Source organism: Dromiciops gliroides, chromosome 1 (assembly GCF_019393635.1).
Source record: "Dromiciops gliroides isolate mDroGli1 chromosome 1, mDroGli1.pri, whole genome shotgun sequence".
NCBI lineage: Eukaryota > Metazoa > Chordata > Mammalia > Microbiotheria > Microbiotheriidae > Dromiciops > Dromiciops gliroides.
The window spans coordinates 528,465,864-528,493,854 of NC_057861.1; the positions used below are offsets into that span (position 1 = coordinate 528,465,864).

General features: G+C 46.9%; 1 protein-coding gene across 1 annotated transcript in view; it reads left to right on the forward strand.

The window, feature by feature from the left end:
- Window positions 1–22,045, forward strand: part of TNRC18 (trinucleotide repeat containing 18) — a 162,402-nt gene extending 140,357 nt beyond the window's left edge. The window contains 10 exon segments of the mRNA XM_043983817.1: window positions 4,307–4,424; window positions 6,598–6,673; window positions 7,735–7,843; window positions 9,224–9,340; window positions 10,227–10,391; window positions 12,277–13,463; window positions 13,465–13,626; window positions 15,563–15,799; window positions 18,615–18,689; window positions 20,684–22,045. Coding sequence (XP_043839752.1) covers window positions 4,307–4,424; window positions 6,598–6,673; window positions 7,735–7,843; window positions 9,224–9,340; window positions 10,227–10,391; window positions 12,277–13,463; window positions 13,465–13,626; window positions 15,563–15,799; window positions 18,615–18,689; window positions 20,684–20,890 — 2,453 coding nt within the window. The 3' untranslated portion in view covers window positions 20,891–22,045.
- Window positions 22,046–27,991: the final 5,946 nt, after the last annotated feature.

The following is a 27,991-nucleotide window of genomic DNA, read 5'->3' on the forward strand; positions in this document are numbered from 1 at the left end:
TTTCCCATTCAATGCTAGCAGCCATTTTACTTAGGCTAATGGTTTCTAATGTGTTTTGATCCATGGATGACTTTCAACAACATGAACCTCGGGATGGGTGGTTGTATTTAGAGAAAGCAATGTAATTTTGTAATCATTTACTGCTTAAGGCACTATTAAAGAATTTTCCATGCAAACTCTTTGGACCAGCTTCATCTCAAACCTCCAAAGGGTTCTCACTAAGTGGGAACCACTGACTTAGGCTGAACTTCCTGTTACTGAAGCCCTACCTCAGCAATAGCCAAGGAGATGAATAATGAGAGGACCGTAGACCATTGAAATCCATAAAGGAGACATAAGCTCTAACCAAAGCCAGCACTTTCAAGTTCCTTTCCAGACTACTAACAAGGTGTCAGTCTGGATCTCCTTTGATTTCTCTTTCCTGTCCTTGGGTAGGGGCACTTTAAAAAACAACAAACCAAAAAACACGATTCTGGCTTAATCACATGCTGAATAATTAGCCAGTGAATAGTGTTAATTCTGGGTCTTTTTGCTGAGTGAGAAGGAACCTGGGTTGTCTTTGAGGCCAAGATCTCAGGGCCAACACATGACTCTGTTGGCATGATTTTGGCTGGTCCACTTACCCATCTCATCATCCTGGTTCTCAGAGGAAGGTCAATCAACAGCAAGGTGGTATAATGTTAAGGGCTAAAATTCTAGCTAAACTGTCTAAAATATCTAATGAGTGGTCGCCAATAAATTATAAGCTTTAGCAAGAGTTAGACTTTTAAGCATTTATTAAGGAGAATAAGAATTTGGTAAAGAGAGAGAAAGGCCTAGATTCCTATCTATTAAAGGGAGAGCACATTTCTAGCTCTGCTCTCCACCAGAGTCCAGAGGAAAGAGAGCCAGACAGAGTCCTAGTCTCTTCCTTCTTCCTCCCACTAGCCCGCGTCACTTCCTTTTCCAAAGAAAAGACTCCTGGTCTTGCCCTCAAAGACCTTCGCTTCATGGGCGGAACTCTTCTACAGTAAGTCTCCAGCAGGTGGTGTCATTCCAATCGTTACAATAATGTGGATAGATTTCAGGACTTGCAGTGAGGAAGACCAGAATTCATATCCCACCTCAGATACTTAATAAGTTCTCTCAGCCCCAGTTGGCTCATCTGTAAAATGCAGACACTCATAGCATCTACCTCACAAGATTGTTGTAAGGCTCAAATGAGATGATGTATAAAGCGCTTTTTTTTTTTAAAGTGAGGCAGTTGGGGTTAAGTGACTTGCCCAGGGTCACACAGCTAGTAAGTGTTAAGTGTCTGAGGCCGGATTTGAACTCAGGTACTCCTGAATCCAGGGCTGGTGCTCTATCCACTGCGCCATCTAGCTGTCCCTGTGTAAAGCGCTTTTGCAAAATGTCTAAAGCACACTATACATGCCAACTATCATCCCTGTTATTAACTGAGAGACAGATCCATCCTTCAAATGAGTTTAGATCTATGGGCCTATGGTGCTACCCCTTATGGTGCCCCGTACTTACTAGTATGTTTATCCTTAACCTTTTCTCTTCTAAAAGGAGGTATCAGGCTTCTAAAGCCCCCAAGAAATTCTAAATCATGTGACAAGGCCCCTGAAAGCCTGATCTTCCAATGCTATGCAGATGTGCTTAAATAAAAGGGGGTGGGAATGTGTACTCTAGAATTTTGGGTTTTGAACTTTCAGTCAATAAACATTTATTTAGTGCCAGCTCTGTGCCTGGTACTGTGCTCATCGCTGGGGATGCTTTGAGGAGCTCACAGTCCGATGGGGGAGAGAACATGCAAATAACTATGTGTAAACAGGCTATTGACAGGATAAATTGGAAATAATCCACTGAGGTAAGGGACTAGGATTAGAGGCGGGTGGGGAAGGCTTCCTGTAGAAGGTGGGATGTTCACTGGGACTTGAAGAAACTGAGGGAAGCCAGCCAGGAGGCGGACATGAAAGAGCATTCTAGGCATGGGGGGACAACCAGTGAGAATGCACAGAGTGTGGTAATGAAGTGTCTCGTTTGAAGAACAGCGTAAATCCATTGTCACTGGAGTCAGTGGAGGGAGGGGGTATAAGGCATAAAAAAGACAGGAAAGGTGGTGGGGTGGGAGGAGGAAGGTTGTGAAGGGCTTTGAATGCCAATCAGGGTTTTGTATTTGATCCTTGAGATAATACGGAGCTGCTGCATTTTATTGAGAACTTTTTGCAGGGGCAGCTAGGTGGTGCAGTGGATAGAGCACCGGCTCTGGATTCAAGTCCGACCTCAGACACTTAATACTTACTAGCTGTGTGACCCTGGGCAAGTCACTTAAACCCAATTGCCCCACAAAAAAAAAAAAAGATAGAAAGAAAAGAAAACTTTTTGCAGAGAAACCTATTGAATAAAAGCCCTTGGGTGGTGGTTACCACAGCCTTGAAAACTAAAGGAAAGATCTCTTCACTGCGTATTGTTTGCCCCACTACACTCCCAGGGTGGTGGAAGCAGACAAAAAGCTTGATCAATGAAAATTTATCAGTCCCTACTGCTTCTGGGTGCTGGGAAGAAGTACAGGCACTATCCAGACCCTGCTTTATCTACAGGGAGTAAAGAGTCAAAAAAGGGGGTGGCTAGGTGGCACAGTGGATAACGCACCGGCCCTGGATTCAGGAGTACCTGAGTTCAAATCGCGGCCTCAGACACTTGACAATTACTATGCTGTGTGACCTTGGGCAAGTACTTAATCCCCCATTGCCCTGCCAAAAAACAAAACAAAAAAACACAAGAGTCCAAAAAAGAACACCCACATGGATGAGTAAGTGCCCGCTAAATGTAAATCAATCAGCCAATAAGTCAAGTCAACAAGCATTTATTAGGCACCTCCTACGGTGTCTGTCTGGTAAACAGTAGGACTACAAGAAAGGCAAGAGCAGTGTCTGCCCTCAAGGAGCTTACAATCTAATGGGCAGGTTGGCTTAGTGGATAGAGAACTGGCCTCAGAGCCAGAAAGACTTATCTCTAAATTCCACTTCTCACACGTACTAGCTCTGGGACCCTAGGCAAGTCATTTAACCTTTCATTGCCCCAGCCAACTCTTTAAGACTTTGAGGTGCAGAGGTGGTGACCTGCATTGGTAGGGCGAATTTCATCATCTGGCAGTGAAGTGGATACAATGCTGGACTTAAAGTCAGGAAAACCTGAGTTCAAATCTGCCTCCAGACAGACTAGCTGTTGTGGACTCCAGGCAAGTCACTCAACCCTGATTGCCTCCCCTGCAAATCTCTCCTTCCTCCTCTGGTCTGTCATATACTCAGCTGCTAAAGTGATCTTCCTAAATCATAGGTCTCACTGTCATCTCCCATTCATTAAAATCCAGTGGCTTGGGGGCAGCTAGGTGGTGCAGTAGATAAAGCACTGGCCCTGGATTCAGGAGTACCTGAGTTCAAATCGGCCTCAGACCACTTGACACTTAACTAGCTGTGTGACCCTGGGCAAGTCACTTAACCCCATAGCCCTGCAAAAAAAAAAAAAAAGGGACTGCACAAAAAAATCCAGTGCTCCCTATCCCCTCCAGAACCAAATAGAAAATCTGCTGGCATTCAGAGTTCTTCATAACCTGCCCCGCCAGCTCATAGACCTTCCATCCCAAGTCCTCTGGGATCCAGTGACACTGGCCTCCTGCCTGTTCCTCCAAGAAGACAGCATACCTCCTGACTCCAGGCATTTTCTCGGCCTGGCCTCATGCCTGGAATTACTCTCCCTAAAATTGACAGGCACATCTCAGCACTCTAGGCAGCTCCCTGAGGCTAGGAGTTGCAAGCTGCTGAGCTATATTGGTAGGAGGTGTTTCCTCTGAGCAGGCTCTGTATTAATGAAATCATGGGTCCAATCCCTCTGGCCTAGGTATGTGTGTCACCCTTCCCCTCCCCCCCAGCATGGATAATTGAGAAGGGGCTGCAGGAAAGCCTTTGATGTGTCAGTGTCCCTCAGGTGATTCTGTACAGCATACCATCTTTAAAGATCAAGTAGGACCAAGAACAGGAGCAGGGAAGTGAGCCTTGCTGGGAGCCCACCGCTCCACAGGCCTGGGTCCAGAAGCTAACTCAAGGATTTTTACTCTTTTGGGGGAGGGGGGTGAGGGAAAGGCAAGTGAGGAAGCCTCCTAATTGAGGTCCCTGCATTCTGCTCAGTAGGGAGACTGACATTCATCTGGTGACAAGTAATAAATCCTTCCTGGCCAGGCACCATTTCTCTGTGTTGACGCAGACCCTTCCGATTGGGGAACAGAGTGGCTCATTCCTGCTGTCCCCTTCCCTGTCCACAGCCCCCCGATCCTGCATCATTGACAAGGATGAGCTGAAGGATGGACTGAGGGTCCTTATTCCCATGGATGACAAGCTGTTGTATGCTGGGCACGTGAAGACAGTGCACTCGCCTGACATGTGAGTCATGTGAGGGGCTGGGTCCCTCCCCTCTATCTGGGCAATGGCATAAAAATGTAGGGGCTGAGAAGGGGGCTTGGAAGTCATCACCCTTTGACACTTCCTAGGGCCAGAAGAATCCCAGGAACATAGAGAAAACTGAGACTAGGAAGCTAAAGATGGGGCATTAAGTTAAGACCTGCTGCTGCTTAGGCCTTTCAGTGGAGTCTGGTTGAGGCTTTTCAGATTTCCCAGAGGTCTGAGGGCCTGAGGATGCTCTCATTGGCATTGATGAAAACTTTTAGTTCCTTACTTTCTACCGGAATCCTGTGGACCCCTGCTTAGAATCGTAATGGAGGGGGCAGCTAGGTGGTGCAGTGGATAGAGCACTGGCCCTGGAGTTAGGAGTACCTGAGTTCAAATCCGGACTCAGACACATAACACTTTCTAGCTGTGTGACCCTGGGCAAGTCACTTAACCCCAATCGCCTCACTAAAAAAAAAAAAAATTTAAAACATGTTTCTGGACCCTAGGTGAAGAACCCCTCGTTTGGATCATGGCTTCATTTAGATTGAGGAGTCCCTGTATAACTTATTAACCAGTAGTTCAGTTCTTCTCAACTACTACATCCAGCTTAATTCAGAAAACATTTGTTAATAGTATTATAGTAATGTATACAGGGACAGGACAGTGAGAGGTAGAATAGTATGGAGAGTAGAGAGATGACCTAAGAGCCAGGAAAACTTGGTTTCAGATTCCTTCTCTAACATATACTGACCCCATGGCCCTGGGCAAGTTGCTTAACTTCTATCTCAGTTTCCTCATATGTAAAATGGGGTTATAACACCTACCTTGTAGTGTTATTATTATTATTTTGTTATCATCATAATCATCATTATTATTATCCCTGTTACTTTCTTAAGTCCAGACAATCAGCAAAACAGCCAAGCCTTGCTTTGTAGCATTTCATGGTTAAGTAAGGAGTAAATGCTCACACTAGAAATTATTACCATCAGTAGTGCTAAGGGGTGGCAGGGGCCAGGGTGGGGAGGTGAGGGTTTGGAGCTAAGGAATCCAGGTTCTTCTACAAGTTTGAAGAATCAAGTACAACCCTGCTAGGCTGTGCTGTCAGCTTGAACCACTTTATTTTAATTATTTAAAATCTAATGATTTCTTTTTTACTTTTTTGATATTGATTTTTTTTTTATACTAACAAAAGTTTATTCTCTACTCATCCCCACCCCCTAATAGAGGCGGAGGGGGAACTCTTGAGACAAAAGTACACAGTCAAGCAAAACAAATCCCCAAATTGGCCAAGTCCAAAAATCTTATCTTCTGTCCCCCTGAGTCCATGCCCTCTCTCTCAAGAGATAGATAGCTTACTTCATCTTGGTCCTCTGGAATCATGTTTAGTCACCATGATGACTAAAGATCTGAAGTCTTTCAAAATTGTCTTTACAATGTTGTTGTATAATGTTACTGTATAACAGCAACAAAGAGATTTCTCCCAGTTCTGCTCACTTCACACTACTTCAGTTCATACAAGTCTTCCGAGGTTTCTCTGAAAACTTCTGTTTCAGTTTTTGTATTAATTACCTTCACTTCCAAATATAGCGTTACCTTCATTTCCAAATATATCCCTAACCAGTGCCAAAGAATTTAAAAAGGGAGAAAAAGAGCACGTCAGCAAACCAAGCAACATATCAACTGAGCCTGACACATGTTTGATATTCCATACCCACACTCCCCCACTTATCCAAAGGAGGGAGGGAGCTGCTTTTTTGGGGGGGGGTTTGTGGCAATTAATTGCCTGACTCTTTCTAAGATCGTTTCAGGGGTTGTTCTGTTGCTTTGATCCTCTCCCAAGTACAGTTAAAACTCACCTACTTGGTGTAAGACCTAAGATAATGGCACATAAAGCAATATTAGGAGACATGGGGCATGGGGCATGGAAGAGGGAAAGGACTTCATTTAATGCATGTCCCTTGGTCATCATTTGACCCATCAGTCATAGTCAGAGAGGAAGTGCCCTTCATTTAACAGTCTCAGTAGAAGGGATTCATGCCATGGGAAAGGTGAACATGGCCATGTCAGACATGGGAAGGAAGAGGAAGGCAATGAAGGAAGCTTTTGATATTGATGATATTGGCCAAGGTGCCAGTGGCTTAACACTTGCCCTCATCTGGTATTTTAGATACCGGGTGGTGGTGGAAGGAGAGAGGGGCAACCGGCCCCACATCTATTGCCTGGAGCAGCTCCTACAAGAAGCGGTAAGTGAACATGGCCTTTTCCTTTGGATTGGAAGACTTGGGGTAGAAGAGGAAGAAGGTTTAGGAGGGAAGACATAATCATTCCATGGGATTCTAATTTCAAGGAGAAATGTAGAGAAGATTTAAGGCTTTTCCTCCACAATACTTTGGAAGAAGCCCTGAGTTAGGAGGAAGACCTAATCTCTCCCCAGAATCCCAGTGGTTCCCCCCCCCGCCCCCATACATGTTTATTGATATCTTTTGTTTTTATTTCACTTAAGTTTTCCCCTGTATCCCTTTCCCTTCTCTTCCTAGAGAGCCATTCCACATAACACAGAAAATTTTTAAGGTAAAAAAGTAGACGGGGGGAGAGGGGAGTCAGCAAAACCTATCAATGCATCCCAAAAATCTGATCTGCAAGGGAGAGGGGGAGGTGGTACCCTCATTTTAGGGAGAAATACAGCACAAACTTGGGACAGCTAGGTGGTGCAGTTGATAAAGCATCAGCCCTGGAGTCAGGAGGAACTGAATTCAAATCTCACCTCAGGACACTTACTAGCTGTGTGACCCTGGGCAAGTTACTTAACCCCAATTGCCTTAAACATCTGGGGCCATCTCCAGTCGTCCTGATGTATATCTTGCCACTGGACCCAGATGGCTCTGGAGGAGAGAGTGAGGTTGGTGACCTTGCATAGCCTTCCCTCACTTAAATCCAATTCACTGCTAGTCATGACATCACCCAGATGTCCTCTTTGAGAACAAAGGACAAACAACAGCAGCAAAAACTTAAAAGCTTTTCATCTCTCCATTTCTTTGGAATGACTGATTTTGGATACCTGTGCCTACAGGTGATTTTTTTCACCTGTAAGGGTTTTCTGTTTTCTTCCTCATCACCATGAAGGGAACACCTGCTAATGTCAACTGATAACTCTCCAAAGAGTCTAGATCTGGGCTGGAAGCCAGTTGCTAAACCCTGGTGAGGAGAGCCCGAGGAATGCTAGGGACAGACAGGGAGCGTGATTCTCTCAGGGTAGTCCAAGGAGACTCCGGTATATTTACATACACTGTTGCCCCCTCCACAGATCATAGATGTGAAGCCACCTTCAATCAGATTCTTGCCCGAGGGAACCAGGATCGCAGCTTATTGGAGCCAGCAATACCGCTGTCTCTACCCTGGGACTGTGGTCCGAGGTAAGACATTCTCCACCCACCATCTTTCTGACCACTTTTCTCAGTAATTTCTGTTACTGCTTCTGCCTTCCCCATGAGACTCTTTTCCATTTACACACCTACTTACTTATTCACATGTTGTCTCCCCCGTTCATTGGAATGAGAGCTGCTTGAAGACAGGGACCAAGGGTTTTTTATTGTTCCTTTTTGCCATTCTTTGTATTCCCAGTGCTTAGCCTAATGCTGGGCACTGCAGGAAGCTATTACTTGTTTTCTGACTCCTAGCATGCTGTGATAAAAATGAAGCCTTATTCTGCCATCACACACCCAGATTCCGCTGTTTTTCTTTCTTGTGCAGGAGAGAGAGAGAGAGAGAGAATGTGTGTGTGTGTGTGTGTGTGTGTGTGTGTGTGTGTGAGCCCGCGCACATGTGTGGGGCAGGGGAGGAGATGGATGGGTGGACTGGATGCTTCTAACCAGTAGTTCTTGAGAAGGAAGAGGGCTAGGTGTAAAACATCTGAAAGGACAAGGGACCATTACTACTCACCATTGTGACACCCCTCCCCCCTCCTTCCCTTGCATTGCCCTCAGGGAATTATTATGAATTGATTCAGCTGAATTTTACATAATTAGTGCTTTTAAAAAAATACACAGAATACCCACCCTATATTATTATTCCCATTTCATAGGTGGAGAAACTGAGGCAGGAAGTGGTTAAGTGACTTTATCCAAGGTCACAAAACAATGTAGTTGTTGACCCCAGAATCCAAGTTCCCTGAATCATTGATTTATTGTTCATCCTCCTGGAGGTCATTTGATTTGGGAACTGACTACTTGAGGAGTCATTTGGGACTGGATCTTTGTATGTTGTCTTCCTTCCTTCAAAGCCAACACACACACACACACACACACACACACACACACACACACACAGACCCCATAGATACACTCACACTCATACACTCCCCCCACATACAAAGAGCCCATACATATTCACATGCATATACACACTTCACCCAGAGAGACTAAGAACCCATAGAAACATACATATATACACATTACCCACAGAGACACATTCACCCTCCCTCCCCCCTACACCCTCCCCCATAGATACATACACACACAGACACATACAAAGACACATTCACATACACACACATGACCCCATAGACACATACACTCGTACTCATACCTCTCCCCACACAGACCAAGAGCTCATATGTATTCATGTGCATATACACACCTGACCCAGAAAGAGTAAGAACCCATAGAAACACACACATATCACCCACAGAGACACAGCCTCTCTTCCCCCCCACTACCTTCTCTCCAATTTGGGGCTGGACCAGTGTGCTGGCCCTTGTGATGACTCATGCCTCCTCTCCCCCTTCCTCCCCTCAGGGGCACTGGATCTTGAGGAAGATGGGGATTTGATCACAGTAGAATTTGATGATGGGGACACTGGGAGGATTCCTTTATCTCACATCCGCCTCTTGCCACCAGACTACAAGATTCAGTGTAAGTGTGGGCAGGAGGCCTTGGGAGGCTGCTAGACTAGCCCTCCTGGCCTGGGGCTGGGACCCTCAGCTGTTTCTCTGGGAGATGCCCTCCAGCACATCTGTCTCAGGGTTGGTTGGAGCTTCCTAAGCCCAGCTCACCATTAACCAGGCTTTTCTGCCGGCAGGGAGGCCCAGGGAAGTGAGGCATAGACTTTTTTTGGGGGTGGGGTGGGGGGGTGAGGCAATTGGGGTTAAGTGACTTGCACAGGGTCACATAGCTAGTAAGTGTTAAGTGTCTGAGGTCACATTTGAACTCAGGTCCTCCTGAATCCAGGACCGGTGCTCTATCCACTGCGCCACCGAGCTGCCCCATAGGCATAGACTTTTGTGACCCCTCTGGAAGTCACTTTCTATTTCTACATCTGACCTAAGATTTGGGGTCAGGCTAGCTCTGAAGCCCATTCACCCATATTGAGAAGACTGCTGGTTCTATTGTCTTCTCCCTGGGGAGCCTAACGGCTGTTCTGGTCCCTCTGTTTGTCCTTCCTAAGAGCTGTGGGCAATCTCGCGCACATCTTCATGAATGGAAAATTAAAAAATGGAGGGGATATTAGTGTGGGGATCCCCGTGGGTGGGGTAAGTGTTCATTTTAACAGGGGGATTCCCAGAACCTATCAAATGGTTAGAAAGTCCCTTTTTTCCCCACAGATGCCCATTAAACCCTGAGCTTGCAGTGAGCTCCAGGTATAGGGGAAGGCTGAGGAATAACAAGAATGCTGGGAGGGACGCAGACTCTCCATGGGTGGGCATAGAAGTGCCAAGGAGGAGACGCAGCCCGTTGTGTTCTGGCTCCCATGCCTGTGGGCAGGGCAGCCTACGAGCCTCCCCTGTACTTGCTTCCACAGGTGCAGAGCCTTCCCCAGCCCTCCTCGTCCCCAGTGCCAAACGCCGAAGCCGAAAATCCAGCAAGGATGCAGGAGAAGGAAAAGAGGGTGGCTCCCCGGGGTCAGAGGAATCTGGAGCTAAGGGCAAAGGTCGTGGGCGCAAACCAAGCACCAAGGGCAAAGGCGGTAAGTTGGACCCAGAGGCCCTAAGCTTTGTGCTCTGTTTTCCTTCCCCCCTAGAGTGAAAATTCCTCAGGGTGACTCTCTCTCTTCCTTATCCTCTGATCACAAGGTGATTTCTCTGATCTCATATTAGCATCTCACCTTTATGCAGCACTTCAAAGATAGCAAAATACTTTACAAATATCATCTCTTTTGATCTTCGAAGCAACCCTATGAAACATCCCTGTTTTATAGATGAGGAAACTGAGGCTGAAAGGTTAAGTGGTCTGCCTTGGGCTTCTTAGCTAGTAAGTTTTCCGAGGCAAGATTTGAACTCAAGCCCTTCTGACTCCGAGAATAGTGTTTCTTTCTTTTTTTTTAAGTGAGGCAATTGGGGTTAAATGACTTGCCCAGGGTCACACAGCTAGTAAGTGTTAAGTGTCTGAGGCCGGATTTGAACTCAAGTACTCCTGACTCCAGGACCAGTGCTCTATCCACTGCGCCACCTAGCTGCCCCCTAGAATAGTGTTTCTATCTCCAGTACCACCAGCTTCCTCTAGAGGTGTAGGGAATCATGGAGAACATTTAGTCCAGTCCCTCCCATTTTACAGATGAAGAAGCTTGAGGCTCAGAGGGGTTCAGTGACTTCCCTGTTTCATAGGCTCATAGATTTAAAGGCAGAAGGAGCCTCACAGGCCCTATCATCCAACCCCCTCCAAGACTGAAGATCCTCAGGTCTTGAACAGCCACTAAACATCACAGCCTTCCTTCCCAAAGCACTGTTTTGCAGCCAGGGTCCAGCCTTGAGACTGTTTTCTTGAATAGTAGGTGTACTGCCATGCCTTGTCTCCTTTGTGCCTCCTGGGAGGGAACCCACCTCTAAATCTCCCAAAGGAACCAACTCCCAGTAGGCCATGAGTCATCTTGTGGAGGTCAGAACCTTAGATGTAAATGGAGGCTGAGAGGGTCTGGGGTATTATTCTTCACTTTTTTTTTTTTTTTTGGCAGGGAAATGAGGGTTAAGTGATTTGCCCAGGGTCACACAGCTAGTAAGTGTCAAGTGTCTGAGGCTAGATTTGAACTCAGGTCCCCCTGAATCCAGGGCTGATGCTCTATCCATTGTGCCACCTAGCTGCCCCTATCCTTCACTTTTTTTTTTTTTGGTGGGGCAAAGAGGGTTAAGTGACTTGCCCAGGGTCACACAGCTGGCAAGTGTCAAGTGTCTGAGGCCGGATTTGAACTCAGGACCTCCTGACTCCAGGGCCGGTGCTTTATCCACTGTACCACCTAGCTGCCCCCCTATCCTGTCCTTCACTTTTAAAGAGGGGAAGCAGCCATGCCCTCTCATTGCCCATTCCTTGGGCCCTCAGAATCTTGGGCTTGGTGGACCCATGAGTCTGTTCTAGTATGACAGATTCCTCTGCTTTGCTCTGACTATGCATCTATGGATGCATAGACTCGACTTCCTCTTCCCCCTTGCTTCTTTCCCTTTCGGCAGCAGTGCTGGCTTCAGCTGGGTCATAGGGAGAATGTGTCACTGTATCAGCTGTGCCCGACTAGGGGGATGGCTGTTGAGGAGTTCCATTAACAATTACATGGAAAAGAGGCTCCCAAGTGCTGGTGGGAGAAACCTCTTTTAGACGCCTCCCCTCCCCATAATTCATGTTGCCAGGTGGCTGGGGGGCAGCCTAGGGTCCCACATTGGCTTGGAGGTTTCTGACTTGGTTGAGTGACCCAGGGTAGCAGCTGGCGTGGCAGCTGTGGCTAGGCTCCCAAGCACTCAACTGTATCCCTGTGGCTGATGGAGATCCCCATTAAAGAAAGTCCCAGTCATACATGCCCTCTGCTTTTGATGTGTGCCCGTCTCCCTCAGGGGCCTTTAGCGTGTCTGTTTTCTGCCCCTTTGTAGAAGAGGCGAGCCTTCCAGAAGAGGTGGTCCAGACTGACCCTTCTCCAGGTGCTTCTTTGACGCAGGAGAAGCCAGGCAGCCTGGGCAAGCCGGGCATCAAGAATTCCAAGAAGAACCCAGCGGGGCTTCCTGAGGAGAAGCGGAGCAGAGCAGCCAAGATGAGAATGCCCCCTAAGTCGCATGGCCCAGCACCGCCCACTTTTCAGACACCCACATTCAGTAACTCGTCAGCCCCAGAGCCATATGGGGAACTGACGGCTTTCAGCACAGCTGACAGCCCCTCCTCGGGGAGAGCGAAAGCAAGGAAGGGCAGGGTGGCTGAGGAGGCGGCCGAGTTTGGCCTGGCCTCCAAGGGCTCAAGGAGGCCGGCGGAGAGTGAGCTCCTCATCAAGCTGGACCATGAAGGGGTGACTTCCCCTAAGAGCAAGAAGACAAAGGAGGCCATGATGTTGTTGGAGGACTCGGGCCTCGGCAGCCGGAGGGAGAGCAAGAACCTCGTGGGATTGGGCGGCTATTCTTCCCTGGGCAGCGGCAGTGGCAGCGGAGGTGAGGCCAAGGCCAAGACCCCTCGAGGGAAAGCCCCCGAAGAAGACTCTTTGGCGCCCGGTTTTGCAGGCAAGTTTGATGGCTCTGGGGACCCACTGACCACCACGGAGAAGGACAAGGGAGACACGGAGGCGGCAGAAGCAGCGGAAGAGTCGGAGAGCAGCAGCAGCAGCAGCAGTAGTAGCAGCAGCAGCAGTTCAGAGACCGAAGGGGAAGAGGAGGGAGACAAGAATGGAGGGGATGCCCATGGGGAGGACAGCAGCTCCTCCAGTTCCCGGGCCTCCAGCCCAATGTCTTCATCCAATTCCTCCTCCTCCTCTTCCTCCTCCAGCAGCAGTTCCTCCTCCTCCTCCTCTTCCTCCTCTTCCTCCTCTTCCTCCTCCTCCTCCTCTTCCTCCTCCACCTCCTCCAGCTCCAGCTCCTCCTCCTCTTCCTCCTCCTCCTCCACGACAGATGAAGATTCCTCCTGCAGCTCGGACGACGAGGCAAACGAGGAGGCCCAGGCCGGCCCTTCCTCCGTCCAGCCAGACCTCCCGGCCAAGGCGGCCAAGCAGGCAGGGAAATCTCGCACCTCCTCCCACCCCCAGGGCAAGAAGCAGCCTCAGCAGCCACCAGCCCCTCAGGCGCAGAAGGCACAGCCGGGGGGGCAGCAAGAGCCGCCCCAAAAAGCGCGAGGGGATCCACCTGCCCACCACCAAGGAGCTGGCCAAGCGGCAGAGGCTGCCCTCTGTGGAGAACAGGCCCAAGATTGCCGCCTTCCTCCCAGCCAGGCAGCTGTGGAAGTGGTTCGGCAAGCCCACTCAGGTAATGAATCCCTCAGCTCGGGCCTCCCATCCCTCGGCGGCCCATCCCCAGACCTTGCCGGTCATTGTGAAGAGCGGCCTCATCCGTGATAAAAATAACTTTACAGAGCACTCTTCATAGGTTCTCTCTTTTGGTACCGCGTGAGGTCCGTGCTGTATATGAGGGTCACAGAAATCAAGTGACGTGCCCATGATACACAGCTAGCTCTCCATTGACCCTACCATGTCGCTCCGGTAGACCAATTTAAGAAAACCCAGATCATTGCGTCTTAGATTTAAGGTGGGAGGGGATCTTAGAGGTCATCTCATACAACCCCCTCTGGGGTCCAGACAGGTGAAGAGACTCAGGTTTACGCAGGCAGTAGTGTCCAAGTTGGGGTTTGACTCCTGAGTCCTCTTACTCAAATCCATGATGTACAAAACTATAAATTAAAATATGGTCCTACACTTTGCCAAAGGGTTCAGCTAGAGTGTTTCCTTGAAATAGCAGGTTTCTCTGGTGCAGCTAAAATGATTCACTTAACCACAACTTCATTTTTACACACGATGTCATGAATGCATTTATTTTTTTTATTATTTTGGGGGTGGGGCGGGGCAGTGAGGATTAAGTGACTTGCCCAGGGTCACACAGCTAGTAAGTATCAAGTGTCAGAGGCCAGATTTGACTCAGGTCCTCCTGAATTCAGGGCTGGTGCTTTATCCACTATGCCACCTAGCTGCCCCTACAAATGTATTTATTATGAAAAGCAGAGTTCAGTCACCCTATAAGAGTGTCTTCCTTGCTTCTCCTCCCCATAGAAGATCCATTGAAGGTCATCCCTCAGGGACAGAGCATCGGCCTTGGAGTCACGAGGACCTGAGTTCAAATCCAGCCTCAGACACTTGGCACTTACTAGCTGTGTGACCCTGGGCAAGTCACTTAACCCCAATTGCCTCACACACAAAAAAAAAAGAAAAGAAAAAAATAAAGGTTATCCCACTCTCATTCTGAATGAATGACCCGACTTTCCCATTTGCCTAATGGTTGGATAAACCTTGGCATCCACTTTTCCAGTCCCAGAAGCATGTTAACTAACGAGACTGGGTTTCTTTGTTTTTAAGCTAGGAGAAGCTAAGAGTGCCAAGGAAGTTTTCTCTGACCTGTTGAAACAAGACTCTTATCGCCATCTGGGAGTCAACCCGACCAAAGGCCTTGGCCTGAGCTTCCTTTGCTAAATCAGATGGCGTAGCCTAATCCTCCAGATAACAGTCACCATGACATTGTTTTAAAATAATGTTTTAAATTTTTTTTGTCAGCCATAGAGCCCAAAGGAAATTCTCAATTATCTTGGCAAAGTATGGGTGGGAGTGGAGAATGTGAATCCCATCTTGGATGGGATAACTGAGGCACAAAGAGGCTTTGGCCCTAAGACTTAAGATGTTTAGTCTGGGCCTTCCCTGTAAGCGGGAGGTCTTAGCTTTTTTTGTGTGTAATGGAGCCATTCAGTCTGGCAAAGTCTTACAGACCCCCTTCCCACATTAATGTTTTTAATATTTTGGATTATATAAAGGAAACCAATTATATTGGGAAAAAAAGTTGTCAAAAAAAAAAACACTTTAAAAAACAAACAAATACTCTACAGACCCTAGATTAAGAACCCCTGCCGTAGATGATGACTTAAGATAGGCATAGGCTGAACTGCCTGTATCCTTTCATGAATTCCTGGAAGGCAAGGATTGTGACTTTTGATTTTTGATCCCTTGCACTTAACCACAGTGCCTGGTGTATATATAGATATAGATATGGATATCGATATAGGGAGGGATGTGTGTGTGTAGGAGGTACTTAATAAATGCTTGGGGATGGATGGATGTCCTCCCCCACATGCATGTTCAAATGCAATCACATAAATGTATATGATATATACACATGACCTAGTATTTTGGACTTTCCACAGAGGCGGGGCATGAAAGGCAAGGCTCGGAAGCTCTTTTACAAAGCCATCGTCCGAGGTAAGGAGATCATCCGCATCGGCGACTGTGCAGTCTTCCTGTCGGCTGGCCGGCCCAACCTGCCCTACATTGGTCGCATCCAGAGCATGTGGGAGTCGTGGGGGAACAACATGGTGGTGAGAGTCAAGTGGTTCTACCATCCTGAGGAGACCAACCCCGGCAAAAAGCTCAATGAAGGCAAGGTAGGTGGCAGGGTCCCTAAGCTAGCCAGAACAACATCCCTCAGGAACTAAAGTTCTGGTCCGCCCCAACAGCCAAAAGAGCCTGTTTAAAGTGTGCTAAGCTCTAGAGAAAAATCACAGTTCTTGGGCCCTGTCCTCAAGGTGCTCACAGTTCTCTTTGTCCTTGGAGAGGAAAAGGAAATGTTCCCAAAGAAGTGAGAGACCAAGCCAACTGATATCTTCCTCACTGATGCCAAATTCCTAGGAAATCCAGGGGGTAGGGTCCATCAGGAGGCAAGGTCCATCTTGAGGAATTCCCATTTGATCTTCTAAGTGCTGTAGGTTTCAGCGGATGGTCTGCTCCTGTAATGTTAGTCTTTATGCTGTGGGTTCTTAAGCATTTTTTGTGCTACGAACCCTTTCGGCAATCTGGTAAAGGCTATGGACCCTTCTCAGAATTACGTGTTATCCTAGGATAAAATGAAATAATGTTTGTAGAGTTTTGCAAACCCTAAAGCATTATATAAATTACAGCTGTTATTATTAAATGCATAAACTAAAATACATAGTATTACAAAGGTAACCAACTATATTGAAATACAGTTGTCAGAATGTATATTTTTTAACAATTCATAGATCCCAGGTTAAGAACGCAATGCTTGGGGCAGCTAGGTGGCACAGTAGATGGAGCACCGGCCCTAGATTCAGGAAGACCTGAGTTCAAGTCCAACCTCGGACACTTGACACTTACTAGCTGTGTGACCCTGGGCAAGTCACTTAACCCCAATTGCCCTGCCAAAAAAAAAAAAAGAATACAATGCTTTATGTTATCCCAAGAGACATTGTTTTGAAGTGAATAGAGAGAGGGCCTTGGAGTAAAAAAGTACTGGGCTTAAACCTTGCCTCTGACACAAATCCTTTAACTTCTCAGAGCCCTGGGTAACTGTAGGTGCCACCTGCCTTGGCAAGGGGAATTCCCCACCCCAGTGAAGTCACAGGTCTGATCTAAAACAAAATGCTTCCCAGCATTCATACATTACCTTCTGGCCTGAATGCATCATTTGCTTATGGTGTTGGGCTCTTTAGTTCTGGAGAGGTGTACTTTGCAATTTAAATGGACATGGATGGTTTAGTTCATTGGTTCTTTTTTTTTTTTTTAAGTGAGGCAATTGGGGTTAAGTGACTTGCCCAGGGTCACACAGCTAGTAAGTGTTAAGTGTCTGAGGCCGGATTTGAACTCAGATCCTCCTGACTCCAGGGCCGGTGCTCTATCCACTGCACCACCTAGTTGCCCCCAGCTCATTGGTTCTTAACCTCAGTTCTTCAGTTGTTTGAATTAATTAATGGAGGCAGTTGGGGTTAAGTGACTTGCCCATGGTCACACAGCTACTAAGTATCTGAGGTCAGATTTGAATTCATGTCCTCCTGACTTCAGGGCCAGTGCTCTATCCACTGCCCTAGCTAGCTGCCCCTCTTTGAATTTATTTATTTATTTGGCTTCCTTTTTTTCTTTAAGTTTTATTGATTTTTTAAAAAAATAAACATTTTTATTTAAAGCTTTGACTTCTGAATTGTAGCCTTCCTTTCCTTCTCTCCCTGCCCCCCACCCCCAGGCAGTAAGCAATCAAATATAGGTTATACATGTGCAATTATGTAAAACTACCATATTAGTCATTTTGTATAAGAAAGCTTGAATAAAAGAAAAAAATAAAAGTGAAAAATAGCATGCTTCAGTCTGTGTTCCATCAGTATCAGCTCTTTGGAGGTGGCTAGTGAATTTATTTTTAAGAATATTTTGAGGGGCAGCTAGGTGGCACAGTGGATGGAGCACCGGCCCTGGATTCAGGAGGATCTGAGTTCAAATCCGGCCTCAGACACTTAACACTTACTAGCTGTGTGACCCTGGGCAAGTCACTTAACCCCAATTGCCTCACCGCCCCCCCCACAAAAACAATATTTTGATAACTATTTTAACATCATAATTTTCCTTTGTAATCCTATATATATTTTAGTTTTGCCTTTAAAAGCCTTCTGAGAAGGGGCACATTAGGCCTCACCAGGTTGCCAGAGTGATCCATGCTACAGAAAAAGGGTTAAGAACCCCTGGTGTAGGGGGCAGTTAAGTGGTGCAGTGGATAAAGCACCAGCCCTGGATTCAGGAGGACCTGAGTTCAAATATGACCTCAGACACTTGACACTTACTAGCTGTGTGACCCTGGGCAAGTCACTTAACCCTCATTGCCCCTCAAAACAAAAACACAAACAAAAACAGACAAAAACAAACAAACAAAAAAGAATCCCTGGTATAAATTGTCCATCAGGACCATTTGCTGTGGGTGATAATGATGGGTGCTTTACCTGGAGCATCCTCAAGAGATGAGAGGGTAATGTCATTTTCAGTGCCTTCCTGGTACCTTTGTGGTTGCCCTAGAAGTATCCCCAATAGCATGTTGAAGCCTGTAAGGAGCCCAGGTCCGGATTTGTTGACTGAGGTGACTCAGAAATAGGAATCACCAGTTCAAGAGTGACCACCAATTGGGGGCAGCTAGGTGGCACAGTGGATAGAGCACCGGCCCTGGATTCAGGAGGACCTGTGTTCAAATCCGACCTCAGTCACTTCACATTTACTAGCTGTGTGACCCTGGGCAAGTCACTTAACCCTCATTGCCCTGAAAAAAAAAAAGTGACCATCAAGGTAGAGAAATTTGTACCTGGCATGGCTGGAGCTGCCCTACACTATGGGATCCCTGGGGTTGGGTGGAGGGGGCAGCTTTGTCACATCATCTGTGTTCAGGGTTACTCACTGATCTCTTCTTGTCCCCGATTTGGGAAACAGCGCTGGGATCAGAAGTCAGGGAGGAGTGTCTCCACAGCCCTGCAGACTTCTAGCCAGAGGAAGGACTTCATGGAGGTAGGTGAAATGGAAATGACAAATCCAGACCTCCTCCTCCTCCAGAAGGCTGGCTCTGGAGCATCTGCCGTGGGAGGAACAAATCATATATCGAATCACACAGCTGGATAGGCAAGCCCCTCTCTAGAACTGGAGGAATGTTAGAATGTTAGAATGTTGAATTCAAACCCAGGTCCTCTGACTCATGGGATCATAGATTTAGAGATGGAAGGAAACAAGTCATCTTAGTCAAGCTTCTTTGTTCAACAGATAAGGAAACTGAGCCTCAAAGGTTAAGTGGACTCTCCAGGTTCATGCAGCTAGTATTTATCAGAAGTAGAATTTTAACACAGGTAATTCCAGACTTAAAGTGTAGCATTTTGGGGGTGGCTAGGTGGCGCAGTGGATAAAGCACCAGCCCTGGTTTTAGAGGGACCTGACACAAAACAAAACAAAACAAAATATAGCATTATATCCACTTAAAGTACTCTGTTGAAAACCAGAGAGGTAAAGGACTGGCAGAACCAAGACTAGAAGAAGCAGGGGTGTGCTGGAACCAACTCAGACCAGCTTGAAAGAGCTCAACTCAGACAAGCTTGAAAGAGCTGATTGTTAAATATTTACACCTTGGAAATTAGCAAATGTAGAAATTGGGGCTTGATGTGTTGTTTTGTTTAAGAAAGCGATGGAAATTTTAAAAAATCAACATTAATGGGGGCAACTAGGTGGTGCAATGGATAAAGCACCGGCCCTGGATTCAGAAAGACCTGAATTCAAATCCAGCCTCAGACACTTGACACTTACTAGCTGTGTGACACTGGGCAAGTCACTTAACTCTCATGGCCCCACAAAAAAGCCAAAACAAAACAAAAAAGAAATTAAAAAAAAAAAAAGAAAAAATCAACATGAAAAAAAGAAAGTGATGGAGAAGATACTCATAATGTCGTTTAAACTTTAAAATGTGTCCTGTGAAGTTTTCTTTTTTTCCTTTTTTTTAATCTCCCCGGAGAGCAGTTTTTTCAACTCTTAACAGCACACCTCTCACTAGAAGCAAAGTCTTCTGATAGTAATGAAAAGAGACCCATGCTTTTCTGACAACACTAGGTTGCTTCTCCAGAGCCAGATGCTTTATTATGTCCTTCCTGGCTTCATTCTTAGGAAAAACCAAGTTCAGATCTGGTCTCAGACACTTGCTAGCTGTGTGACTCTGGGCAAATCACTTAACCTATATTTGCCTCAGTTTCTTCATCTTTAAAATGGGAATAATGGAAACACCAACCTTCCAGGGTTAAGAAAATAAAAAGAGATCCTATTTCTTCAGTGTTTTGCAAACCTTAAAAGTGCTTTATAAATATTAGTTATTATTATCCTCCCAAATGGTCTTTCCGTTTAGAGCAGTAGCATTGCTAGAGCCCTTAAGGGAAGCCATAGATATTTCGAATTGATAATAGTAGCAAATTAGGGGATTTCTTTACTTTATATAAAGATCTACTAGAAAGTTTTTCCAAGTCGCCAGCCTAACCCTAAAGAGGTTTAAAATAGGATTGACTTTACAGAATTCAGTTTGTGTAGCTACTTTTGGGGAACTTGCGTATGGTGGAAAGTGAGGCATACCTAAACAAATGGCTTTTGAAGTACCAGGCTGGCTACATTGGCTTGTCATGCGGCAGGTAAATGTATCCATTTACCTGTAACGGATAGAATGCTGGACTTAAGAGTCAGGAAGACCTGAGTTCAAATCCTCCCCCAGACACTTACTAGGTATGTGACCCCAGGCAAACTTAACTGGGGTTAACCCTTCTGGAACTCAGTTTCTTCATCTGTAAAATGAGGGTAATCATAACACCTGCCTCGCGGGGTTGTTGTGAGGATAATATGAGATAATACGACATTAAATCACTTTTCAAACCCTGAAGTGTTCTGTAAATGCTAGCTGTCACCATCCTTATTATTAGATGGGGGGCGGGTGGTATCCTTCATAAACCTTAATCTTTCTTCCCTAATTCCCCCATCAGCGGGCCCTGTACCAGTCCTCACATGTTGATGAGAATGATGTTCAAACCGTCTCCCATAAGTGTCTCGTTGTTGGCCTGGACCAGTATGAGCAGATGCTGAAGACCAAGAAGTATCAAGACAGCGAGGACCTGTATTACCTGGCAGGGACCTATGAGCCCACCACTGGCATGATTTTTAATACAGATGGAGTCCCGGTGATCTGCTGAGTTGCTGAGAAAGGGGGAGAGATCCTAGCCAGCCTAGCCAGGATCTCTCTCCGCCCTGGAGAGAGGGATCAGGAGAGAGAGAGAGCGAGAGAGAGCTATATAGACGACATGATTGTTTCTTTCACTTGCCTAACCTCTGAGTCGTTGGGTGGGGGGAATCACATAGGGATAGCAAATGCTCAGAGAAAGATTGCAGATGCCTTCGAGACAGCGCTAAGGACAGATTTTCCCCCCCAACCCCTAACTCCCTTTGCCGGCCCCCTCACCCGGCTGCCCGCATAGAAAGGGCTCATGACCAGCTGCCTTCACCTCCCCTGGGAAAAAGGGGGGAGATTCTCATGATCACTGCCACGGCGAGGGAGACTCTGTGTGTGTTTGTGAGTGTGTGAATGTGTGAGTGGGTGGGTGCGTGCGTGCGTGCGTGTGTGTGTGTGTGTGTGTGTGTGTGTGTGTGTGTGTGTCTCCAGCCTTCATTCAGAATCCTGAGGTGCCCTTGGCTGGGGACACGAGAGAAACCATCAGGGTATATATATACATACATACATACATACATACATACATACATACATACATACATACATACATATATATATATATATATATATATATATATATATATATATATATATATATATATACACACACACACACATATAGCTGATGCTTCCTCACCCTCCCAGTTGTCCTGGATGGAGAGGGAGGCCCAGCTCCTCTTCAGCACCTTGGACATGCTTGGCTATAGGGGTGGACAGCAGGTGGGCTTTTAACTCCGACTGCTGCCCAGGCCCTGGAGGACAGTGCTTTAGGAACATCAAGCTGTCTTTGGCAGTGGTCTACGCAGCAGCAGAAGGAACTAAGAGACACTCAAGAGGAGAGGGCCCCTGCGACTCATGTTTTATCACAGATCAACAAACTACAGGATCTCTGCATAGCAGAAGGCAGGGGAGAGGGAAAGGGTTTTAAAGGAACCCAATGGCTCAGATTCATGATATGAACTGCATGAGAACTCTTTCCAAGGAAACTCCCCAATCCAGCTCTCCTTGTGGGTGGAGAGATCTGTTTCCCAAACTGAGGTGGCCCGGCTCCCGGGCAGTGCCGTCGGGAGGTATATATATGACCAGAACAACAAGCCAGAGGGGAATCAGATACCAGCATCCCTCTCCCCGGCCTGCTAATCACCAACCAAGGAGGGTGACTGGTGATGGTGTGGTTGTTCTTGAGCAGGCTCTCTCCCAATCAATCCCTGTTTGAAAGCTGCATCTCTGCCTCTTGCTACACTGCTCCACCAACCCTAAAGATGAAGCTCCAATGGCCTGTCTGTTCCTGGAGAATTCCCAGCTGCCCCACAACTGGCCTGTCCAATCAGCAGGCACAAAGGGATCATGACAAAAAAAAAAAAAGCCAGAAATGTCCAGGGCCCATGCCCTTGCACTCAGAAAGGGGTGCACTGATCCCTGCTTGGGGCACCCCATCCCGGGCCCCCTTCCCTCAGGATGGCCGAGGGTAATGCCTCATACTCCTTGGGATGGATTTTGGACTCATCTGCCTTGGTACTTGGGGCCAGTCCTCGGGAAGGGAAGAGATGAGGGGCAAGCCCACCTTGCAGCGCTCACACTACGAAGAACCACAAATGGTGCTGAAATTGTCACCCCCTCACTCGCCCCCACACCCCCAGTCCCTCTCCCAGATCAGGGCTCCCCAAGAGCCTCGAGGAGAATGCTGTTTCTTAACCTGTACAGTTTTAATGTACCGAAAAGACTCTCTAGTCCCCCTGTATCATACGTCTTTAAATGGATTCAACTTTTTAATTATATATATAAATATAAATATATATATATAAATATATATATAAATATAAACTTTTTAAAACTGTGAAAAAAAAGTTATGGAATTATAAAGTGAACACGGTCTGACGTTTAGAATATTATTTTTTATTTCCTGTTGGATTGTGATTGTAAAGCATTGGGCTCACGCACCACACTTCCACGCACACCCCACCCTCCCCCCACCCCACCCTACCCCTTAGGCCTAAAGTGTACTGTACTCACCCCAATGGACTGTGTGTGGACATAGGGAGAAGCCTGAAAGAGGAGCGAGCGAGAGTGAGCGAGCGGCCGCGAGCGACCGATGGAGCACGCTACCTGTGCCCAACAGAAAGCACTTATCTGCCCCAGCGCCTTCTAGGAAAACACAAGGGTTTGTCCAGACAATCGCGAGGGAAGGAAAGCCAGACTTCGGTTTTGTTTTGGGGGGATTTTTTTTTGTTTTTAATTTTTTTTTTTTGCAATTTTGTTTGTTGGCGAATTCTGTGTGATCTTTTTTCATAAAAAAAAAAAAAAGATTCAACTGAAAAAAAAAAACCCCAACCAAATGTTTTCTGGCCTGGTTTTTCCTGGGGGAAGAATGTAGTGCTGGTTCTGCTTAGTGGGGGAGAGAGGGGGATTGTGATGAAAGGAGGGCCCAGTGTTCATGTTGGTGAGGGCTGTCTCAGCATCACAGGGCTTGGGGATGGCTCAGAGCCCCTTGGGCTGGGTAGTCCAGCCTGGGTAGTGCTAAAGAGATCTTGTTTGAGACCTTGGCCTCAATTGTAGCTATAAGAGGAGCAGGAATTCCTGGCTCGACAAAGGCCAAAGTGACTGTCCCATCTGACACTGAAATGAGGATGGGGCAACCCACCCACATCTAAAGGAAAAAAGTGGGAACGGTCTTTTTGAATGGGATGTCAAATAGGCCGGTGAAAGGGCATCTCATCATTGGTGAGAGCACTAGCTGCTCCCAAGTCAACATCCAATGAGAGGGTGCCTGCCTTGGGCACTGCCAACCTGAGGTTCCTCATCCCCAGTGAAAAGGAATGTTGTGGGATCAGTTATTGTTCATAGAGCTTCAGTCCCAGTCTTGGAGAATAAATTCCAACTGTGCCCTTAGATTTACCACAGGACTTCTGTGGCAGTCATTTTCCTGCTTGAATTGTTGGGGGTGAGGTAGGATGTGAAGGAGATGGCTACTCTGTTGAGGGAGTACCCTGGGATAGCCTCTCTCCTTGCAGGAAGATTGTGATTTGGGGTATGCGGGGAGAGTAGAGGGTGACTGGAAAGAGTGTTGGCTTAAGCCTTGGTTTTACATTCTCAAAGCAGAAACTGGTGACAGCCTTCCTGCAGTCACTGCTTTTCCAAGGTGATGCCCCTGAAATTTGGAGTGTCTCTTTTGGGGGATGCTGGATCCAAAGGTAAAGGGATTGATGTTTGGACACTTCCCTCTGTGTTTTCAGGAACAGAGAGGGTATGAACTCACCACCTTCCTGGAAGGATGATTTCACCCCTTCCCCTAGCCCAGCCTATTGGGGGATGATCCTGGACTTCATCTGCTGGGAGAGAATGTCAGGGGGGATGCCTGGAGGATAACTCAGGCCTATTATTAGTTTGGGGGCAGGGACTGACTTGGGACCTCCAAAAACAGGCTAGACAAGTTGCTTCAAGGCCAGACTACTGGGGCGAAGTTTGCAGGTCATTGCTGAACCTTTGATTTATTAAGCACTGAGTGCCAAGAACTGTTAAGCATCAGGTACACAAAGGAAGGTGAACAAAGCAAATGGTCTCTGCTCTCAGGTTGCTCATGGTCCAATGGACGAGGCAACATGCGAACAACTACGTACGACTGATATACAGAGGTTATCTTGGCAGAGGGAAGGCAGTAGCATCAAGGGGGATTGGGAAGGACTTCCTGAAGAAGGTGGGATGTCAGCTGAGGCTTGAAGGAAGCCATGGGAGCCTGGAGGCAACAATGAGCAAGGAAAGAATTCCAGGCATGGGAGATAACCCATGAAAAGGATGAGAGTTGGGAGATAGGGTGGTAGCAACCTGTTTGAGGCACAGCAACAAGGCTAGTAGCACTAAATTGCAGAGTATATTCGGGAAGGGAGGTGTATGGAGAATGGAAAGGTAGCAAGGGGCCAGGTTTTGAAGGTCTTTAAAAGCCCACCAGGTGGCGCCATAGCTCACAGAGTGCCCCAGTCTGGAGTCAGAAGTTCAAATCCTGCCTCAGACACTTCCTAGCTGTGAGACCCTGGGCAAGTCACTTCACTTTGCCTAATTTCCTCATCTGTAAAATGAGCTGGAGAAGGAAATGGCAAAACACTCCAGCATGTCTGCCAAGAAAGCCCCAAATAGGATCATGAAGGGTCAGACACGACTGAACAGAAAGCCAAACAAGATTATATATTTGATCACGGAGGTAATAGGGAGCCACTGGAGTTTCTAGAATGGGGAGGAGGGTATCATACCTGCACTTGAGGAAGATCAATTCGGCAGCTGAGTGGAGGGATAGATTAGAATGGGAGAGACTTGAGGCAGGAAGACAAACCAGCAGGTTATCGCACGAGTGTGAGGTAAGAAGGGGCAGCTAGGTGGCACAGTGGATAGAGCACTGGCCCTGGATTCAGGAGGACTGAGTTCAAATCCGGCCTCAGACACTTAACAATTACTAGCTGTGTGACCCTAGGCAAGTCACTTAACCCCAATTGCCTCACCAAAACAAAACAAAACAAAAAAGTGTGAGGTAAGAGGCTGCCCCAGCATGTTGGCAGTGCCATGAGAGAAAGTGAGTGTCTATGAGAGATGTTAGAAAGGTAGAGGACTTGACAACTGATTGGATGTGTATGTGGGGCAGGGGGTGGAGGAGAAATGAGCCGTCAAGTACAACGTCTAGGTTGCAAGCTGAGGTGGCCGGGAGGGTGGTCATGCCCTTGGCAGCAAGAGGGAAAATAAGAAGGGATGGTTTTGGGTAAAAGATAAGTTCAGTCCCAGATATGTTAAGTTTACAAAGTCTATGGAGCAGCCAATTTGAGGTATCCAGTAGGGAGCTGGAGAGGCAAGAGTGGAGGTTGTCAGGAGAGAGGTCAGGGCAGGATCATATGTGCAGAGATTAAATAATAAGTGGATTCAAAGGAGCTGGGGAGATCACCAAGCACAATAACACAGAGAGCCAAGAATAGATGGCAGGGGAAAGGCCAGAGCAGCCTGTGGGGGAGAGGGCAAGGCTTCTGGAGAAAATGGGCTTTGGGTAGAGCCTTGGGAAGCTGGGAAGGGTGAGAGGTGCGGGGAGGAGCAGAGAGCATTTCCAAGCATGGGGCAGGAGAGGGGAGATGGAGTGATGGACTAGAGAATATGTAAGCAGGCCGCTAAATCTGGATTGTAGGTATGGAGGGAAAAGGTAGGAAGGGCCATGTTTTTGTCAAGGGGCTTGAATGCCAAAAAAGCATTTTATATTTGATCCTGGCGGTTTGCTCTTGCCCCGAAGGCCCATGTAATCTGGGATGGTAACTTGATCCCATTGCCTTCATCTCTCTATAACCTTATATTTGTGCTGGCCTTACTCTTTTTTTTTTTTTTAGTGATGCAATTGGGGTTAAGTGACTTGCCCAAGGTCACACAGCTAGTAAGTGTTAAGTGTCTGATGCTGGATTTGAACTCAGGTACTCCTGACTCCAGGGCCGGTGCTCTATCCACTGCCACCTAGCTGCCCCCGTGCGGGCCTTACTCTTAACTTTGCATGACCTTGGGCATGATCTCCCAAATCCATTTCAGCTCTCACAGTCTAGGGTCCAAAAAACTGGAAAGGACCATGGGAGAGCAGTGGTCATTAAGTTCAACTGCCTCATTTTACAGATGAGGAAACTGAGGGGGGGGGTTGGAATGATGAGGGTTAAGTGACTTGCCCAGGGTCACACAGCTAGTAAGTGTCATGTGGCTGAGGCCGGATTTGAACTCTGGTCCTCCTGAATCCAGGGCTGGTGCTTTATCCACTGCACCACCTGGCTGCCCCCCTCACAATATACTTCTATGGGGTAATGGAGACTTGGTGTTCAACATAAAAAGGAAATAGCAAGAGAGCACCAGACTGCCCTTGAAAGAGTTAATCAGGCACAAATAAACTACATCCCAGGGTGCCAAAAGAACTGGTGAATGCTATTTCTGAGCCATCATCCAGGGATCTATGAAACATCAGGGATGATGAGAAGACTGCCATAGACCTGGAGAAAAAGAAAGGTCTTGATTTTCAAATCAGGGACTAGAATCATGCTCATACTAAGTTTGACTTCTGGGTAAAATCTTGGTTATTATTAAAGGGATGGTTTGTGACTATGAAAAGGAAGTGTGGTGATCATAGAACCAGTATGCCTTCAACAAGGACAAGTCATGCTTGAATAACCTATTGCTTTTTTGGGGGGGGGGTAGAGTTATTAGATTGATAGAGTTGGGGAATGTCATAGAAACTATTTACTTATATTTAGCAAAGCATTTAACATGGGCATGTTGAAGAAACATAGGCTGCTCAGACACTTGACACTTACTATCTGTGTGACCCTGGGCAAGTCACTTAACCCTCACTGCCCTGCAAAAAAGAAAGAAAGATAGGCTACCCAATAGTATAACTGGGTGGGTTTAGAATTGGTTGAGTGACTGATTCCAAGATTAGCTATGATAGTTGGATGTCAGCTTGGAAGGAGGTCTCTAGTAGCATGCCCAAGGGAAATGTAGACAGCCTTGTACAGTTCTGTGCTTTTATCAACAAGTTAGACTTATCTCTAGGAACCATGCTGATTACATTTTCAGTTAACCCTAAGCTAGAAGGGACTGCTAATGTGTTGGAAGACATTTAGGACTCCCCAAAAGATCTTGATGGACTAGAATGGACAATTTAATTATGATAAAATATAATAGAGATAATTGTAAGGTTACAATTGGTGGGTCTGCCTGCTTCAAGTCTTTCCCTACTCTAATCCATCCTCCATTCAGCCACCGAAGTGATTTTCCTAAAGCTCTGGTTTGACCATGTCACCCCCTACTTAATGAACTCCAGTGACTTCCCATAACCTCTAGGATCAAATACAAAATCCTGTTTGGCATTCAGGATCCATTCCTACCTTCTCAGTCTTTTTTTTTTTTTTTTAGTGGGGCAATGAGAGTTAAGTGACTTGCCCAGGGTCACACAGCTAGTAAGTGTCAAGTGTCTGAGACCAGATTTGAACTCCTGAATCCAGGGCCAGTGCTTTATCCACTGCACCACCTAGCTGCCCCCCCCCCCCCCAGTCTTCTTATGCCT